This window comes from Ischnura elegans, chromosome 1, assembly GCF_921293095.1.
Source record: "Ischnura elegans chromosome 1, ioIscEleg1.1, whole genome shotgun sequence".
In the NCBI taxonomy this organism is placed as follows: Eukaryota; Metazoa; Arthropoda; class Insecta; order Odonata; family Coenagrionidae; genus Ischnura; species Ischnura elegans.
Window position 1 is genome coordinate 131,862,635 of NC_060246.1, and position 18,809 is coordinate 131,881,443.

At 40.3% G+C, this 18,809-nt stretch overlaps 1 protein-coding gene across 2 annotated transcripts in view; it reads right to left on the reverse strand.

The window, feature by feature from the left end:
• The window catches only part of LOC124170085 (acetylcholinesterase-like), a 159,936-nt gene that overhangs the window by 128,740 nt on the left and 12,387 nt on the right, over positions 1-18,809 (reverse strand). For both annotated transcript variants that reach the window (XM_046548782.1, XM_046548784.1), the window contains exon 3: positions 14,702-15,224. In XM_046548782.1, coding sequence (XP_046404738.1) covers positions 14,702-15,224 — 523 coding nt within the window. The remainder of the gene's footprint in view (positions 1-14,701; positions 15,225-18,809) is intronic.

Below are 18,809 nucleotides of genomic sequence, written 5' to 3' on the forward strand. Positions count from 1 at the left end.
GCATCACCCCTCCCTTTGGGAGTATATTTTGCTGAGTGGTGTGACACATCCTTTCAAGTTTTTACTTATCTCGCTGAAAACTTGTCACGTAGTTTATCATGAAATCCTCATCACTACATTCATCTCGTCTCATCTGAAAATAGGTTGACATTCCGTTGATATGTTAAATGTTTGTTTGAGAAAAAAAATGCAACACGCTAAGAAAGAATTTCTTTCAACACGATAGGAAAGAATTTCTTGAGTGCAGTGAAGACTGACGAAGACTTTTGACACAGGTGACGTACCATTCTCACTGTTTTGGCACATAAAGAAGAATGTTGAGTAGCGGGAGAATTCTCGATTGTGACGTGTTATCATTATTGCCTACGGTAGGCCTCTCTACACCTCAACAGCGCACTGGGGGCACTCTTCTTCGCCCCGAACATCCACACGTCACTGCTCTCCAAGGGCTTTTGGGCTGGCGGAGAGGGGACTGGCGACTAGGACAGTTGTGGGCCATGAGGGAGGAGACGATTGGAGGGTGCGTGGGTGGGGGAGGGACGGTGTGCATGTATTCACGAGGGATGAGGTCACGTGGTGGGGAGGTGCGCTATTATGCCGCCGCTCGCTCCGCTACCAAGGCGACGCTTTTTGCCCCAGTGAAGCTCTCTTTGAAAATTCACTTGCGGCCGATTGTGAGGTCGTCGAGGAATGTAACCGGGGTGCCTCGCTGCTGCTGCTGTGAAATCCCACACGAGAGAGAAGGGGAGGGAGCAGTAGCGTATTGTTGGAATAGCATGACACTGAATGGTGTCATTACTGTGAGTGCAACTGGTTTTCTGGGAAATAGCACAGCGCATATATATCCATCATTCTTTCCAGATCCTTTTATTATTCGTATGTGACCTGAAAATGTGTTTTCAGTAGAACCGCGATTATTCAGTTCTTATTCTAAGCCGTTTCGTGACGCTCCATTTTGTAAATGGAGCATTAACTATGGCTTGAACGGAGCTCTTATCACAATCCCGTGTTTACCTTAAAATAGAATGCGGGTGCAGAAGCGCGTGGAATGAACAGCAAAATATGACGTGTGTGGAAGTGATGGATTATTATAATATCGAGAGCTCTGCATGAAATATTGCGTCGAATTTCTGCTGCGCGTTGGATAAGAGCACATTCATGCTCAAGGGCGCTTTTTCCACATACTTCATTGCAAAATTTGCGTGGTATATTCTAAAAGTTGGTGTTTTTATGCTGCGTTGTAAGTAATTCTACATAAACATCAATTACATCTTGTTTTGAAAGAAAATGTTGAATAAAATGTATCCAGTTGGTGTAGTTTACTACTACTTATCTACCTGCAGTTTACAGCTATACTTCTGCGGTGGAGTTTTAGGTTCTAGTGGTTCTCATTTTGATCGAGTCTCCTCATTTCTTCCACTTAGGTCGCTTTTCATCGGCCATTTTTACTCACTTCGGTAAAAATGAGGTATAAATGAGGCAGTTCTATCTTCCGTCCAATCTATGGTCACTAGATATGACATGGGTACGTGACACAGAAAAATAGACAGCTAACTTGGCTGGATGTAAAACTAAATTTTGCGCCGAAGCTATGTTTTAGATTGGAGTTAGATGAAGTTTCTCAACTCTGCACATCGGAATTTTAAAGATTTAACTGCACAAGATCTAGAAAGTTTCAATTCTGAGCGTTTCATGTTATTGATCTCCTGCAGTCTATTAACTTACATATTTAGTTAATTTGTAGAGCATCATTTTTCCTTCAATCTGTTGAATTGAGGAAACGTGAAGCTGAATTTTCGTGTCATATGTCCTCAATAAATCAATGTGTAAAATATGCTTGAGCCCATAGTTTTGTATTTCCATCACTTTTACTTCACCCGTACCATTAGCTTTTAACAGATAACTTAATATGCCTGGAGAAAATTCTTATTCGAATGAATGGAGGCTTCTGAGTACACTCAACATCTCTCGTCAGAAGGTAAACCTCGAAAGCATCAAGGCTTAGCAAAGCGAAGGAGAAAAAATGAACTGAGAAAATTTTCAGTGGATTCCAAGTTGTTTTTTTTCCAACCAAGTCCGTCGTGACAGGAAATAAAATGGGGAGTGTGTGTGTGGCTGTCGATGCAAATCCTTCAGGGATAAATACCGAGATCCTTTCTTGTAAAATACGCGTGGCTTTGGAGGCTCGCTCCTATTGCCTTGGGGGAAATATCTCCTGAATAACACGCCGAAGACTCGTCCTGCGAGAGATCCGCCGCATAGCGACTGAAGCTTAGAGGTGACGAGGTTTTTTTCTATGGGATATTTTTCTAAAAAATCCCAGGTGTGAGTATGCGGATTCAAGAGTGGAGGCAAGAGGCCATGTGCTCACCAAATTCCCTCCGAGGTGTAGCGGGACTAAGTCAACACCGTGGTGCAGGCCGAAGGAGCAAGCTGGACTAGAGGTGATGACGGTCCAGGGGAAGGAGGAGGGGGATTATAAGACGGTGATAGAGAGGGGGGAGGGGTTGAGTCACAGGCGGTGGCAAAGGGAGAGAGAGCCAAGAGAATGAGGATTAAGAATATATAAGGATGCGACCGAAAAAAAAAGAACTCCGTCTTGAATAAGTTAGCGCCGACTGTGGAAGTCGCTTCGCTGCGCCCCAAAACCCTTCCTCTCCCCCCTTTCGCCGCAATCCCAGCGTCTCTTGCCTACTTAGCGTTATTTATTAGCGTGTCCCTTGATCCCCACCGTGTGATATCTTCCCTCCTGGCATGCAAAATTAATTTGTTGAAGAATCTTCTCCACTCGTATCTAATTAACTTTCTTTCCTTGCACGATCTCATTAAACCATTAAAGCACCCATGCGAGTACCTAGTCTTTTGAACGGAATTTTGAGCTTAGTGTGCGACTCTTTTTTTTCTTCCTTGTTTAAATCCCACGTTGAGAATATAAATAAAATTCTCCGACTTCATTTCCAAAAGTATTTTCATTCGTATCAGACTGGGGTGGCGGTTAATTCAAATGAAGCAATTGATCTACACGTGCGTCATAGAATTCGGCGGCTCCCATTTACGCCACAAACGCCGCATTGCGGGAGAATGTGAAGCAGGGTGATTCTATCGCAGGTGTTGCTGTCACCGTTTCTTGCGAAGACTGGTTCTCTCTCTCTTGTCTGATGATCCAGGGTGGTTATTCAGGTGGTGTGCTTGATATCATCTTATTTCAAGGTGTCTCTTAATAACTTCGCAAAGTATAGCGTATATCCTCCCGGTTGTCGCTTTAGGTGATGTAAATATGATAGGTTGAGTGAACCACTGCATTGGCATCAGGGATATTTTGAGGGTGAGGATCAAATATTTAGATATGAACTGATACTGTGTTGAGCGTTTTTGACGTATTTAGAATAGCAAATAATTGAATAATCTCGCGTATTCCCACATTAAATGGCTTTAGAAAAATTTAGTGAGAAATAATTGAAAATGAATTGTCATTTAAGTGATTTAGGATCTAGTTAGTCTTGGTTCCCTTTGTTTGAAAATCTTTTTCACGAGAGTTATCGATTACTTTTTTGATAAAAGATTTCAATTTCCGCGAGTATATCTATTTGTGTCATCGTCAGAGGAGAATATGAATAGAAAGGTTTGTTTAGGTTATGGTATCATGATTCGTATTGGAAAATATACCCTGGAAAAAATGTTGCAATCATTTTTTGTTACTCCGGTGGAGTGAAAAGTTTTTCCATTTCACTTTGATTTTAATGTTTTGCGGTCAAATCGGATATAATATGCTTTGTGAGGGCCTTTATCTGAAGGGATTCATGGAACTATTCATGAGATACTCAAAACAGGAAATATAGCATGTCATTAAAATTTTCTGATTAGGCGTCTTATACTTTAAATGACATCGAATACTTACTTGAAATACTTTGGATTCATGGGATGAGGAAAGTATTCCATAATATGCTCCATGAGGTCTTTACATATATCCACACTATGAGGTATTCTCTGCCAAAAACAGAAAGTATCAAACATTGGTAATAAATAAGAAACTGCATCAGAAAGGTATTGAGTTTAGAGCAAAGGAACTTTTAAATATAATGAATTAAGTAAAAAAGTCATATTTTCAAACCAATCCTTCAACATTTACGTGAATTTGAGTCCGTATACCATTGAACTTCAATTATTTTCGAGTCGGATACCATCATATTCCTCTAAGCCTTTCGATTGTTGATTGCTACCGGTTACCGGGAGAGGTTCCGTCACGTCGATACGTCTTAATATTTATCGTCATCAATAACGGAAAATGTCGAGTCCCTTGCGTCATACCCTCTTCATCTTGAGGAGCGGCAATTCCGAGTGTTATCGTAATGGACTTCCAGGCCAAGGCATCAGCGATCGGTGAAGCAACGCTATCGATTCAGAATAAGTAGAATTCCACGAGAAAGCCCTTGAAAAAATCCATCGCATAGTTTATGAGATGATGGATCATTAAATATTAAATCATTCTTGAAATGAAGAAAAATTACATTATTTGATGGGTGTTTTTTTTCAAAGAATTTGGTGGATCTTATTTTCTGACTACTTTTTCAGCAACGCTATATGCGCATAACGCATAATAATATCCATAGCTCAACGCCCTCAAACGATGTATGCTTCTTTAATTCCTTCCTCTTGAAATCGAAGGCATTTAGTCAAGAGTAAAGGTAATATCGTTCGAGTAATTATAGTTTGCTTGCCCTCTTGCATATAAATCATTTTCAGGTTTTAATGTGTGTATAATGATCTAATCTCAAATGTACCAGTTTCCTTGATGCCTCATGTGGATTAAAAGATGTGGTGCAATTATTTTAGAGTTTAAGTTTATCAAGAATAAGTTATTACTTAAATCTACTGGTGTAACTAATTAAGGCTCAATTTTTCTACCAAAGGGCTTATCCCGTCACACCTTCATGTACGTCAATGAATACAATCATCACGTTTTAAGACTCTTCAACGCGATCTATTTCAAGATTGCGATGTCATTTAAAGTTCATACTCCTAATAAGAAAATGTTAATTAGATAATATATTTCCTGTTTTGATTATCCTTAAAGCCTATCAAAAAGTTCAATTAGTGGCACCAAAAGGATGGCACTCAGAATTCAAATGGATGAAAGGTGTATTTTATTTTTTATGCGTTAAGGGTGATTTTCATTGCACGTGCGTAATGGCCATGATATTTATCCTATGCGACTTCCATTTAAACACCGAAAATATTTTTATGCAATAATTTAATCCAGCGCTTGAATTTCCATGATGTTACACCTCGTGATTTAAATGGGGACAGTCAAATTCAAGTTATCCTGCGCATTCAAATACCAAGGCTATTTTATCTCGCCATCTTATAATTAATACAGATAATACTTTACTGTTTTTCTCAAATTCACCTCTATTCACTCAGTTAAATAGAATAGAGATGCTCATTTTAAAATTATAAATTTGTGAGAGCGTCCCCTGTGTCAATGGCGTCTTTGCATTGATCGTTGCAATGTATCAAGTTGGTCTGCTCAGCCTAACGCCAGTATGAAATAAACTATCTCGAAGCAATTGCTCACCTATGCAAACAGTTTTACTAGGTTCCCCCACCACTAAAATTTAGACTTCTGTTAATGCATGCTTTTATATCGTGTTACAGTTCTAAGATTTCGTTTTGAACACTATATTAATGTGCATTTTAATGGTCTCCTGAGCGTTGTCGGCTTCCAAGGTCGTCGTGATAGCTTGGCTGTTGAGTTTTGAAGGCACACGAAGGATGAAGTAAGGTAGGGATATCATGAAAAAATCATTTTACCTCGCCGGGATTCGAAACCGGATCTCCTAATCGCTGCTCAGGTATTCTACCAGGTCTCCAACAAAGCCAAGCATACTTTAACGGCAATCGGGAGATCTGGGTTCGAATCCCGGCAATGGCTAAATTTACATGGTAAATTACACCCTCGGTGTAAATTTACTACCGTTCGCGTGACTGCTACGAAGCCCCCTTCTATATGCATTACTTTGACCCATCTTTCTACCTAAACAGAAACATGGTTTCCTGACTAAACGGTCGTAAAGTTTCCCAATACAATGAACTTCCACCATTGCCTGTGATAACTCTGTATAAGGAATTAAATAAAAACAGGACGAATTTGGCTATGAGTGGATTATGGATGAATAGGGGAGAATAAGTAAAAATAATTTTTTAAAAGCTGTGCATTTTTCATCAATTTCACCAACGTGTTCCCTCTAGTGCTGGAGGCTTCTTCAGAGAGAAAAGGTTAACATAATGGCTGTGGCAACGGGGAACGGTTCTGTAAGGGTTTAAATTTTGAAATCTCCATTTTACGCTGAGATTCAGGCCGTCGCATCGGTCTAAATTATACCGGTGTTATTGGATTTCAATTGACTCCCTGACCAGACGGTTTTACAGTTTTTTTCTCTCAAGATTTGAAAGTGATAAAGAATACTTACAATTCACCCACGGATGAAATTTATTCCCAACTAGCAGGAAATCCGACGTTGCTTGGGAAGGATAGTACCCAAAGATATGGAAAACCTGGAATTTGGGATTCGTTGTTTTATGGCACGATTTTTAGGTAAAAGAGCAAAGCAGGTACGATGATGGTGTACGTATGTAACAGGGAACAAGAAATATTTCCTGGTACCGCGCGCGGAATAGGCTTATACCCCGCTCCACAGCATTAATCGTTATGTGTGTTCGTACTTGCGTAGACCAAAAACGTCGTGTGAACTCATAACCCAGAAAAAAGGTTTGCGCCAAGAGGATAGTTCAGTGTCGAATCCTTTGAGTTATGTTATCCCTTTGATAACGTCAAGAGGTGTGACTACCCGTCAGGATGTCCAACCAAATTGTTTCATTACGTGGCGAAATAAACGGTAATGAGAAAACGACACAATTGACGCGTCGGACACAATCAGAATTAGCACTATGGGCTTTGGGAGCATGAGATGCACCTACGTGCTAACTTTCGTTGCACTCCGTGCAGCCGTAGGATTGGCCGGCCTCGGTGGCGGCGGAGTAAAGTCCTCGTCAGCCAAACAAGAGGTCGCGGGTTCGAGTACAGCCAGGGTAGGTTGCCCTTATCAAGGAAATCTTTGTTTGCACACGTGTAATTGTTAAATTCGTTGAATATCCCGATGAAAAGTGGCCAGATTATGCTGTACACGCCGGTATGAGAATACATTTTCAAAATGCATTTTGGGAAGACAAACATACGTCCTCTTTTGTATACGTGTAGATAGATGCATAAATGGTCCCCGAAAGATTCAAAATTTGGGTGGTAATGGAACGGGGAGTAGAATAAGAAGAAGAGGGGGCATGAAGGAGGAGGAGGAGAGGGGAGTGGGTGGGTGGCAGGGTCGTATTTTGGGGTGGAAGTGGGCTTGGCACACGTGCGAGGGAGGGATGAACGAGGAAGGAGGCAATAGGGTGGTTTCCTATTATTTTTTTATTGCCTAAATCGAAAGATTATTTCTCCTGGAGTACGCATTTCACGCTTTTAGATTTTTAAATGACGATATCTATTTTTCGCGATTAAATGAAAAGTGAAAATTTTCAAGCGCGCGAAAACGCGACGCGTAAGTAGGAATGATGGGAAAAATTCCGTGCGACGCATTTCTGGTTCCCCCTCCCGCCTTGTGAGGTGACCTTGATCGAGGCTCTGAGCGCTGATAGGACGCAGGATGCTAGCGGGTAGCTGAGTACCTTGCTGGCTGGTAGCGCTTGGCTTAAAAAAGGTTTATTAATACCTTATCAAACGAAGAAAACTTTCCGACCTAAGCCAGTTTTAATAGGTGATTATTAAGACATGTTTCCCTGAGCTCTGTGCCTCATGCATGCATTGGTAACCTCAGACGATGTATAACTCCTATCCTCTCGTGTAGAAACTAGGTCCCTGTGACGTCACGTGGAGTGGAATCGCATGAGGATAAAATTTGACCCTTGCCATTCGTCAAAACCGGTATTTCAAAAACCAAATAATTTGTGTATTATGAATACACTAATGGTGGGTAACGAATCGCAATCAATGCTTTTCGTTTTCTTTGATGAAGGAAACTACCCTATTCTGGAGTTGGAGACGCTGACTGCCTTTGGGGAGTTGATCGTAAATGCGATGGCAGCTTTGCCTAGGGAATGTGATTGGAGGGCTTCCTTGAGGTCGGCTGGATTTTCATCTAATCTCATCGAAACTCCCCATAAAACTAAATGGACCCCGTAATTAACGTAGAGCAATAAAAATACTATCTGCTCATACAATGACAAATATTTTACATGCCCATTCTCTATAAAATTATGAGTAACTCCTAAATGGTTTCTCATACGTTTGATTATACAAATTCAAATTCCTTTTTTCTTGTGCGGAAGTTATGATGCTACTATCTCATTTTTTGATGTAACTTTTTAAGTTACATTCAGAGAGTTAATGAACGAAAAGATTTGTACAAAGGTGCGCGGTCCGGAATTATTTCTTGTTGAACGCCTTTGATATTTTCAAGTGCCAATTATCGAATTTAGCTTAAATTGGCTGCGTGGTTTTCTTTTTCATGAAATTTTGCGTTCAAAATTTTTTTCACGATACCTCTTTTCTCTAGTTTTATTTATTCTATCGCTGAACTGAATTTTATGTTAATTTTACTATTAGTAATATTTACATCTCACTTGTATCTCTGTTTTATTTTTCAAAGTTCGAGTTCGCTGTTGATAGTCTCATGAATTCTAATTATGTAGTTTATAATGAATATGTGAGAGTCGTAAATGCACTATCATCCTCCTCAATATAATCACGTTAGCCAAACAGGTGGGTTAACAGCGAACAATAGAAGCGCAGTGTATAATTCAGGAATACTTTACGTAAAGATATTCAGTGTAAAATAAGTTGAATTGTAGGAGATGAGAATTGATTTTAATTTTTTTAAAGTTTTTAATTTCGTACTTAACAATTTGAAAATTTCAATCTGGATCCAAAAATTTTACCTCGCAAACCATTGATTTTTACTTAATATTTAGTAGCTGACAAAAATCATAACCCATAATCTCATCAAGTTTGCCGGGTGGAGCAGTGGAAAAAACTGGTTGGAAGTTGCGCTTACGGGTTTCGCTTGTTGCGTTGGGTTGGGATGCAGTGGAAAGGTGGCGACTTGGGCACGGTCGTAATCGCTAATCCCGGTACCGCACCTCCATTCCCCACCACCACAACCTTTCCCCCACCCACCTCCCCGGGACAACGCTCACGTCCCCCACCCCCTTTGCAATCTCCCCCACTCCACCTCTTCCTTTTAAGACGGTGCATCTCGTGTTCCGCCGCCTCCTCGCTTCGTGATGGGGCGTGTTTGCACTCACTACTCCCTTTTATTTTCCCCCCAGTCTTTCTGTTTGGTTGGCCGATTTACCCTACCTTTCCGCTCCGCGGCTCGCAGCCGCATGCTGCGCTAATTTCTTCTTACCCTCTCCCTGCGTTTTATTTTTATTCCTTTTCCGACTTCTCCATCTTACTTTTCCTCCTCTTCCCTGTGCCGCTGCATGCGAAGCGAGCGTACTGTACACGCGGGGGTGTCGGGGGGGGGGGGGGCATTATGTTTGACTTGCCTCTCCCCCTTCTGAGGTTCTCTCTCGGCAGCGTAAGCGCCCGTCTCCTCCCACTCGTACCACTACTGCTATTCCCTCCACGGGGATGAGCGAGGCGCACACTGAGAACGTCGCTTAAAAAAGTGTACATACGCGGAAAGTGCTAATTCCTCTTCTTTTATCCTCGAGAGTTGAGATAATCGATCCGCACTTTGTCTACAGTGGCTTTTATCACTCGCTAATTCTTCAATGTCTACGTTCTCAAATTTTCATTTTAGCCGAGTTGGTCATGCTGTGTAGTGCTAAAAATCTTCTGGATGCAACATATAACGTTAATTTTCATTGGTAAATCTGTCCCCATTTTAAGAGAGTGACAAATCATCAACTAATTTTAAGGTTTCAGGGGTTAAATCCCTCCTCATCTGAAGAGAGTGAGAGAGACATTTTATCTTACATTTATACTATGTCTCTAATTTAAAGAGAAAGCAAAATATAATGCGTTTGTAACAGATTTGTGATTTAAAACTTCAAAGTTGTCATTATTTCGAGTGTTTCCCCTTCAAATGAACAGAAATAAATATTTTTTTCTCTTGCATCTGCCCTTGTATTCTTAGCCATTATTTTTAGATTAAAGGATTACTGCAAAGAGTGATAATTTTGTTATGTTCCAAATTTAAAAAAATTATAGTCCACCACTATTGAGCATCGTCGCACGGCGGCACCGTCAGTTAAATATCAAGGATCTCTGTAGTTCTCTTTGGATTAAGAATTATGGTCCCAATGGCACTATTTCTGCATTGCGGGTGACTCCGTAAAAAGTTATCACCGTGGCTAGTCCCGGTATACTTAAATAAGTCCCAATTCACCATCTTTATGATTGAATTGATGTTGACGATTCATTGAGAAAATTAAATAGGTAGATCAAAAAGCGCTTGATAGTCGTCACTTTTATTTCATGAATTGGAAATGTGTAACTTGATTATTTTAAGGATCTCGTCTTCTATCCCTAGTAATTATGAACATCAGTACAACTATTTATTGTTTTGCAATTGCAAGCATTAATCCTAAGCTAGGAACTAATAAAAAAGTACGACTCGGGATTAAAAGATATAAAATCGCGGAAATAAATTTGAAATTAATACGCGTCTCTGCTGAATAAATGCTAGCAAATGTGGACTGCATTCCCATCATCTAAATATTTTCTCTAACATAAGATTTGTAACTGCTTGAGTTGAAAAGATATTACCATTAAGTCACCCAAGTTTATACTCATTATATTTAGTTGTTAATAACCTATTATCAACCAATCATATCTTCGGCGTATTTCTAATTGGGACGATCAATTGGTTCAGCAAACCTTTTCTAACATCAGTCTATGACGTATTAATTTCCTTATATTTTTGAATTTTGATTAATTTTGGGTACGATTTTATCTTATATCACGAATGCCGTGACGTGTATCAATTTATTTCTAACTTTCGATGCCAGATTTGAAAATAGTTGACTAAAAATAGCGTTGTGATCTGATATCAGCGTTGATTCAGCTTCCGATCTCGATAAAACGTTTTGGTCAATTCGCAAGACTTATCAATCCGGAGCAACTGCTGTGGGGTGGCGAGAAGGTCTTTTTACTTGCATCATTTGCGGTGAATTCAGTATCATACACCTTTTCATGATATTAATCGAAATAAAAATTAAGTAATCATAATTTTTTCTTAAAAAAACCGCCGGAGTTCGCATCGTGACGCAAGTAGGATTACCATTTACTATCTTCAATACCCCATTGTAAGGGTATGGAGTATAATAATTTTTTGCGCCATGTTGATAATATCTTTTATAATAGATAGTTTAGATCCATCTCATGTCTATTATTTTTCTAACTGCTGAGCTGAGCCACCATCCTAATAAATTATCAAAAGTACACCTTAAGGTATGTAAGGTTTCATTCCTTTATTGTTGCTCAGGATATTAAATTTTCTGCCGCAAATCTCGATTATTTATTAGCTGGAAAATAACAAGTGTTAACATTTATCGCCTTGTTTCATTTCTTTCCTGCTCTCGTTTTTAATTAATCCGAAGAGTAGGTCAATCCTTATGAGCATATCAATCTCAATTTAAGTTCCCAATGAAACGTAAGTGTCCCTACTATTTTAATTTTCACACATTTACATGAAATTCTTCCTTTGAAAATAAAGACTTCCCGTATGGTGCCTTCCTACCATGACTAGTCCTCTGTATATTAAAATTCCTAGGCAAATAAATTATTTGTTTCTTCATGGTAAATAGAACACGGTGTCACCATGGTGAGTTTCAACAGTAATTTTTCACTATGCCTATTGATTCTCAACTCGCTACTTATGTCAACGTGAAAATGCCATCAATTGGTGATGAGGCAATACCTTTCATGACGGTTATGCTTATAATGCGGTCTACACCCGATGAAAAATTTTGGATTTATGAACTGTGTTGATATTGTAATTTTATGCTTCAGCTGTTTCTATCAATAACATGTTCATTTTTGTTGTTATACTTCGGTCTCTCTTGACTGAATAAAACAGAAAACTAAATACCTGAATCGCAGGGGAAGTTTTTTTTTAAATATTGAAGTCCATAAATTCTACAAACCGTCAAAGGGAACGTTTGGGAATTAGTATTGAGCCAATGTTATTTGTGAAATCCTCGGTTATTTGAGAAATCCTAAGGCTTAAGTGGAGAGCGCTTCTCTTCAGCCTAAACTGAGGGCGCCAAAAGCACAGTAGGTGAAACGTCACCATCAAAATTACAACGCGATCGGAACCCGGAAATCTACCCCACTGCGAACCTGAACGCCGCGAAAACATACAGCAAAAGCTTTAAGTGGGTATTTATGAAGTTTTTTTTTTAGATTCGCACAAAGGTACCTATCGGAGCACTGTGTATCTGAAACTCTATTTTTGGATGAAGGCGATATGTGAAAGAGTTTAAATAAAAATCGTAGGTTGCAAAAGAAATTTTTGCATGGAAAATAGAGCTAAATTGTAATCCTTTTTAGAAATACCTTTATAGACTTATACTATGAAGAAGTGTAACTAAATTGAATTTGGTCTCCTTAGTTTTTTTCATGCCTCTCAAGAGAATTAGGTTTAGAGTTCTCCAAATAGAGAGATGGCAAATGTTTTACGGACATTTAGTAGATTTAAATATGAAACTTTAATTAGGTATTTATGGATTTTTTGTTTAGATTCGCTCGAGGGCACCTACCTCGTTCGACATATTGGGCTCTATACATTCAATAAGTAATGCCCTTCATATGGCCATTACAGGTAGAGCGCTGCCATGTTGTGTAGAGCGTGCGGGTTGTATTATTTTCGTTCGGCCGGTCGCGCAGGGCGCGCTTCTACCCCCCGGTACCCTTCCCACCCTTCCGCCGGGCGATTCGCTTCCCGCGGCTTCCTTCCCCACCCCACCCAACTGCGCATCTGTTCCCCTAGCAAATGGCGCCTCTCTCCCGCAGATTTTTCCCGCCGCCGACGCCGGGGGAAGCGGGAGCGGGGCGATTGGTGGGGGTAGAGCTCGTCAGGGAGAGAGCAATGGACAGGGAAGTGAGCCGCAGAAGCTCGCGGGTGCTCACGCGCCGAGTGGGAGAAGAGAAGTGAGTTCATCGTCGATCGGCCGCTTCCCTCGCTTCATTTTTTTCATCCCCTCTCTGAAATTCGTTATTCTTTTTTTTCGTCCGTCTAGGTGAGACATGTGGGATGACTGATTGCTCGTCCCCGTGCCAGCCTCTCTAATCCGCAGCGAATTGCGAGGCCCGTCTCTGTATGGATTTTTACGGCAACTCACGACACGTAATATCGGCGAGCTCGCTTCTCTTTCCCTCCCCACCCCCTCCTGTACCCTCGGCCTGTGGCCCCTGCACACGAAATTGCAACGGCGCTGTTTCTGCTGCGAGAGGCCGGAGGGCCTTGTTCGGAGTGCAGTTTTGAGGAGAGAGAATTGATTCGCGGATGGCTCGCGAATGTGCAGACAAAGAAAGCACGGGCGCTCTTCTGGGAAACTGTCCACCTGAAGCGCTATTTTTCGATGAAGGGGTGATGCAAAAGAGTTAAAGTAAACATTGTGAGTTGCAAAAGAAATTGTCACGTGGGAAATGAGGTAAAATTTTAGGACTTTTTTTAACCACTATTATGGAATCATTGTATCTTGAAATTTTACTCAATCGAATCTGATTTCGTTAGTTTTTTCATTCCTCTCAAGATAATTTGCTTTAAAGTTCTCCAAATGCAGCGATGTAAAATATTCGGGACATATTATGGAATGAAATATGAAATAATATCACTCCAATTATCAACACAATCCGTTTATAATAAAATACAATCAATGCTAATTGACGGGAGATATAAATAATCTCGTGGGCTATTGACTCTTTTCATGATATTTGTAATCCGAGACGTTTTAAATGGAAGCTGTCATCTTAAATAGCCGTTTAAGAATTGTAAAACTTGATGGCAAGTGATCACTCCTGAAAATAAGTCTTAATTAGAAATATCACGGCCATAGGCCTTCAATGATGGGTCTATTTTTTGCATTATTTGTAAGCTACCTCCATTTATTCACATTTAGTATGTCTTTGGTTGCTCTAAGGAATATCGGAGTAATCTTAACCCATTCACTACTGACTCAAAGTGGGGAACTGTATTACGTCGCTGGAAAATTTTGTCGGAAAAATAGGTGGAGGCTTGTTCGAAGAAATATCAGACAAAGGGACTGCGAAGAATTTTCCTATCTTTGCTGAATACGTTCTGAGACGTTTGGAAAAGACTCGCGCCAACTCTGAAGGCCTGGTTTACACCATTGATAAACACGTACGAGATAATTTATTTATGCATGAACGCGAGAATGAATGCCAAGATGCGCCGAGTGACCACCCAAATTGTACGAATAATTGAACAGAAAATATAAATTGTTACAATCTAGTTGAGGCATTCATTTTACGCTAGGGTCGACTAAAATCGTGCATGCATTTGTGCATTAACTCGTTCAGGTCAATATATCTTGCGACCAGACTCAGAGACGTGTGGCGGGACGTGGAGAAAAGGGATCTATATGTTTTGAATGTCGTTTTCAACTCACTCACCTTCGTCCTGGTTGCTCCCGATGAGGATCTCCGTCTTGGAGAAATCGCCCTCCTTGAGCAGTTCGAGCGGGTGCTTTGGGAGGAAGACCCCGTCGATGGTTGGGGCGCTGGGGAAGCCCAGGATGCCCCAGTATGAGTTCCACTGCTGGACGGATATCGTCTTGGGATCCACGGATCGCATGCACTCCATCACCTCGTCGATAGCCTTCGCCTCGGCCTCCGTGCGCTCGCCTCCGCTGCCCGGGGGCGCCTCGGGCAGCGGCCCGCTTGTCACGTTCTCGCAGCCGCAGTCCTTGATGAGCGTCCTGGCCACCGTGAAGGCCCGCTCGCCCGTCATGTGGCTCCAGGGTGCGTTCACCGTGCCCGACTGCATGATGCCGCGCTTGGCCAGCCCGCGGCTCACCGGCGAGATGAGGTGGATGCTCACCGAGCCGCCTCCAGCCGACTCCCCGAACAGCGTCAGGGACTCGGGGTCCGCGCCGAACGCGGCCGCGTTGTCCTTCAGCCAGCGGATCGCCAGGGCCTGTGCAAAAGAATCAGGATATTTTATTAACCGTTGAGTCGAGTTTGATTTTACCGCACAACAATGGCTGTCTAGGCTCACAGCCGTGTTCAGAATTTTTTTCATGAGTCCCATGAATGGTAATGAACGATCTCTCTATAAAATTTTCTTGCATAAAAGATTATGAGCCAAGTGTCAAAAAGAATGTGCAATTTTATAAAAAAAAAATGAAATTTCCTAACATTTTTTCAATTAGATACATGTTCCCCATAAATAATCAAGGGAATGAATTTCAATTTAATCCTCTCATATTAACCTGTTACTTATCTTGGATATTTTTTAAAGATTCAAAGGTGCATTCTATTTTGTTGCGTTTAGGTTTTTATGTCTACTTTTTCACCCCTTTCATGCCAATCCTGGGTATCATTGTCACAGTTTCATTTTTCTCATGTAATATTTTAAATTTTAGTTCAATCGTAGAAGATAGGGAAAACCTTTAGGATAGAAGGAAAAGAAGGCCGAGAGTAAAGCAGTTATGGAGAGAAGAGGGTTTTCCGAAAAATTTGATGGGGAAACAATGTCAGATGAGTACTGTCAGAGGAGGAGGAGAATGTGATTCATAGAGAAAGTTGAAAATTGTACACCAAAGACTAGAAGGGAGAGATAAGTGGAGGATGGAAGCGCTGGCCTTTGATGTTGATATAACATTTCATGAAAGCTTACTTTAACCGATAGCTTCAGGAATTAATAATAATAATTATAATAATAATTATTATTATAGTGTTGTTGTCAAGGTTTTCGCTATGCTCGACGCTTGAAATTCAATGGCTTCCAGATTTTATTAGTAAACATTATTTTTTCTAGGTTTCCATTTAAGACTGTGTATAACTATCTTGAAGGTGATATTTTAATATGCTAATAGCTGAAATGTAACGGATCAAATATTTCTTTCCGTTACCAAAACAATACATGAGAGTGGGAACATAATTTTACAGAAAACTACATTGTAATTATTTTATGATTTAGAGTTGGATAGCGTCATTTCGTGGTGTCCAACCTTGTTGCTATACCTTGTGCAATTCACTTTTAGGGTGCGCCAGCGTTAAAAAATTCGTTTAAATTGAATTTTCTGTCAGTATGTTTATCGATGAATGATTTTTAAGGCTAGGTTTAAAAAAATATATTTATTAGTGCTGCAAACGGAATTGAGGAATTTTTACTGTGTAGATCCATTTTTCGTACATTATTTCCCTCTGACTTGCATTGGAATACAGACGTCCCTCTATCTGTGAATGCTACCTCCGTGACTTCAATTATGCGGAAATATAATGAGAAGCTTGTGGGGGATTACGGGGACTAATTAGTGGAACCTGGAAGATCCGACGAGGAAACGAGAGGCATTTTCACAATGCAACTTAGGAGTTTCACTATTCATCCGCCGATCAATTTATTGACTCCACACTTAAAGGAATTTACTTCGTTCAATAACCCCATCTATGCTTTCTGTAACGATTTCTTAAGCTGCTGATTACCTTCATACGACCTCGGTTTTAATCACACATTGGAGTCAAATGATAAGTGAATCCGTCTAATATTCTGATTTCCCGGGTACGAACGATGTAAACAAACGCTAGCCTCTTTCCGATTTGCCTAATGAGGAGGAAGAAATGGGCCTCTTACTTCCGCCTCTAGTGTCGCCAAGAAAGATGATTGGAACTGTGTTACGGATTGTCACTTGTTTTCAAAGATGACATCAATTAGAAGTGGAAAATGCCATGTAATCGATAAAAAGGACGTTCAAGTGGTAAATTTAAGTTGGAGTGCCGATGTTCATCATAAGTAATATCACTTTGCTTATGAGTATTCAACTATACAAAAAAAAACTTAAAGACTATTTCAGTGATATTATTTATAATCTAGGAATTTTTGGCTCATATGCTGACAGAATTATCTACATATTTGGAAAGATCATACCCACAATGTAATTTAGGATTATCAATATTTTTGGGAATTACAATTTCTCTCAAAATATGGTGGCTTATGTGAGGTTCACCTCCTACTCTTTGTGATGGCAAGTTATTTATCTGATTACATCGAAGAATTTCATTGCCAGGTATGTAAATTAGCGAATTACACTCCATGAGTGTGTTGCTGCTGGTCCACCGGGAATTTCCAATGGCGCAGATTATACAGATCGGTTTTGCATCAACTGTCACTACTTGGGGCATGAATAATCAAATTGGAGGAAAATTCTCAGAATTGAACCGTTGCGACGCAAAACAGGAAGAAATAAAAAGAATCGCCGTGAGGCTCATTAAAACTGCGTGATGAAATTTATCCCGGATGTTATTGCTGAGGGAAAAGGTAACTGAATGCGACAATCAACTCCGTGTCGATGAAATTGGCCTGGGATGTCAATCAGCCGTGGAGTGGAAAGCAAAAAAGTAACGATTAGGATCGTGGAATTGCTTGGCGTTTCCTGTAAACTATGTACACGAGTTTTTGTAGCTAAAGACTTAAAGGTCAACGAAATAATTGTTCGGAGAAAATATCCTCTTCGAGAAACGCAATTCAAAAAGGATTCTGATGTAAAAAGTCGTGAGATACATGATGGATTATATACTCTATTCACTCGCTCATTTATTCAGCCCGAAAGCAAAGGAGGAGTACACCTCTAGAATAAGCCATTGGCGTGTATCTTAACAATTTCATAGATCAGTTCTTTTCCTGGGGCTATTTGCACCTCGAGGATTTTTCGGGGTCCCCCAAGGCTTAACATTTGGCCTATTCAGTGAGAATCTAGTAACTCTACTCTATTCACTCCCCAAATCACATAGGTTAAACTAATATAAAGACTGAATTGATCAGGAATTAAAGTAATGGAAGGAAATGATGTATTCTTTAAATAAGATACCGGAAATATGCGTTTAGTACAATGATTTGAAAGATAACTGACGGCATGTATAGTGAAAAAACCTTCACATGCTCTGTGTGGGCTGGTGTGAAAAAAGGGTTCGTATGGTGCGGAACTAATAATGAAATGGCGGAAAATCGTATTCAGTGAGTACCTAAGAGATTGCTCAGATCAGAGAAACATATATGAAAATGCTCGACAGAGGATAAGAGGAGCTCTAAGAGAAGTGGAGGCAAATAATGGAGATAGAATGGGCTGATGTGATACGCTATTATGTTAACTGAATATAAGAGAACATTTAATTAACCGAAGGAGAACCGTGGTGAGGTATATGGCTGGTGGATAGGAATTGCCCTAGGACACTGTGGCCTTCTACCTGTCAAATCCGCGAAGATTAAATATTATGAAATACCAAATACAATATTTATTGAGTCGAGGAATATAGTCATCGGCAATCGGATTTCTTAGATAGTGCGCCAATTGCTTCACTATCAAGAATTTTAAGCCAAGTCCCGTATCTCTTGAGGTCCCATTAATTTTTTCTAGGATTACGGAAACTTAAGCGCTTGTGTTCTTTAATTTTAGTTGGAACCCTGGTGCCTTAGGCATAGTACTTGAGATGTGTAAATGGGTACGTGGTTTCAATTCATGGTTCACTTTGGTTTTATTATGGGGGTAATTCATGTGACTAA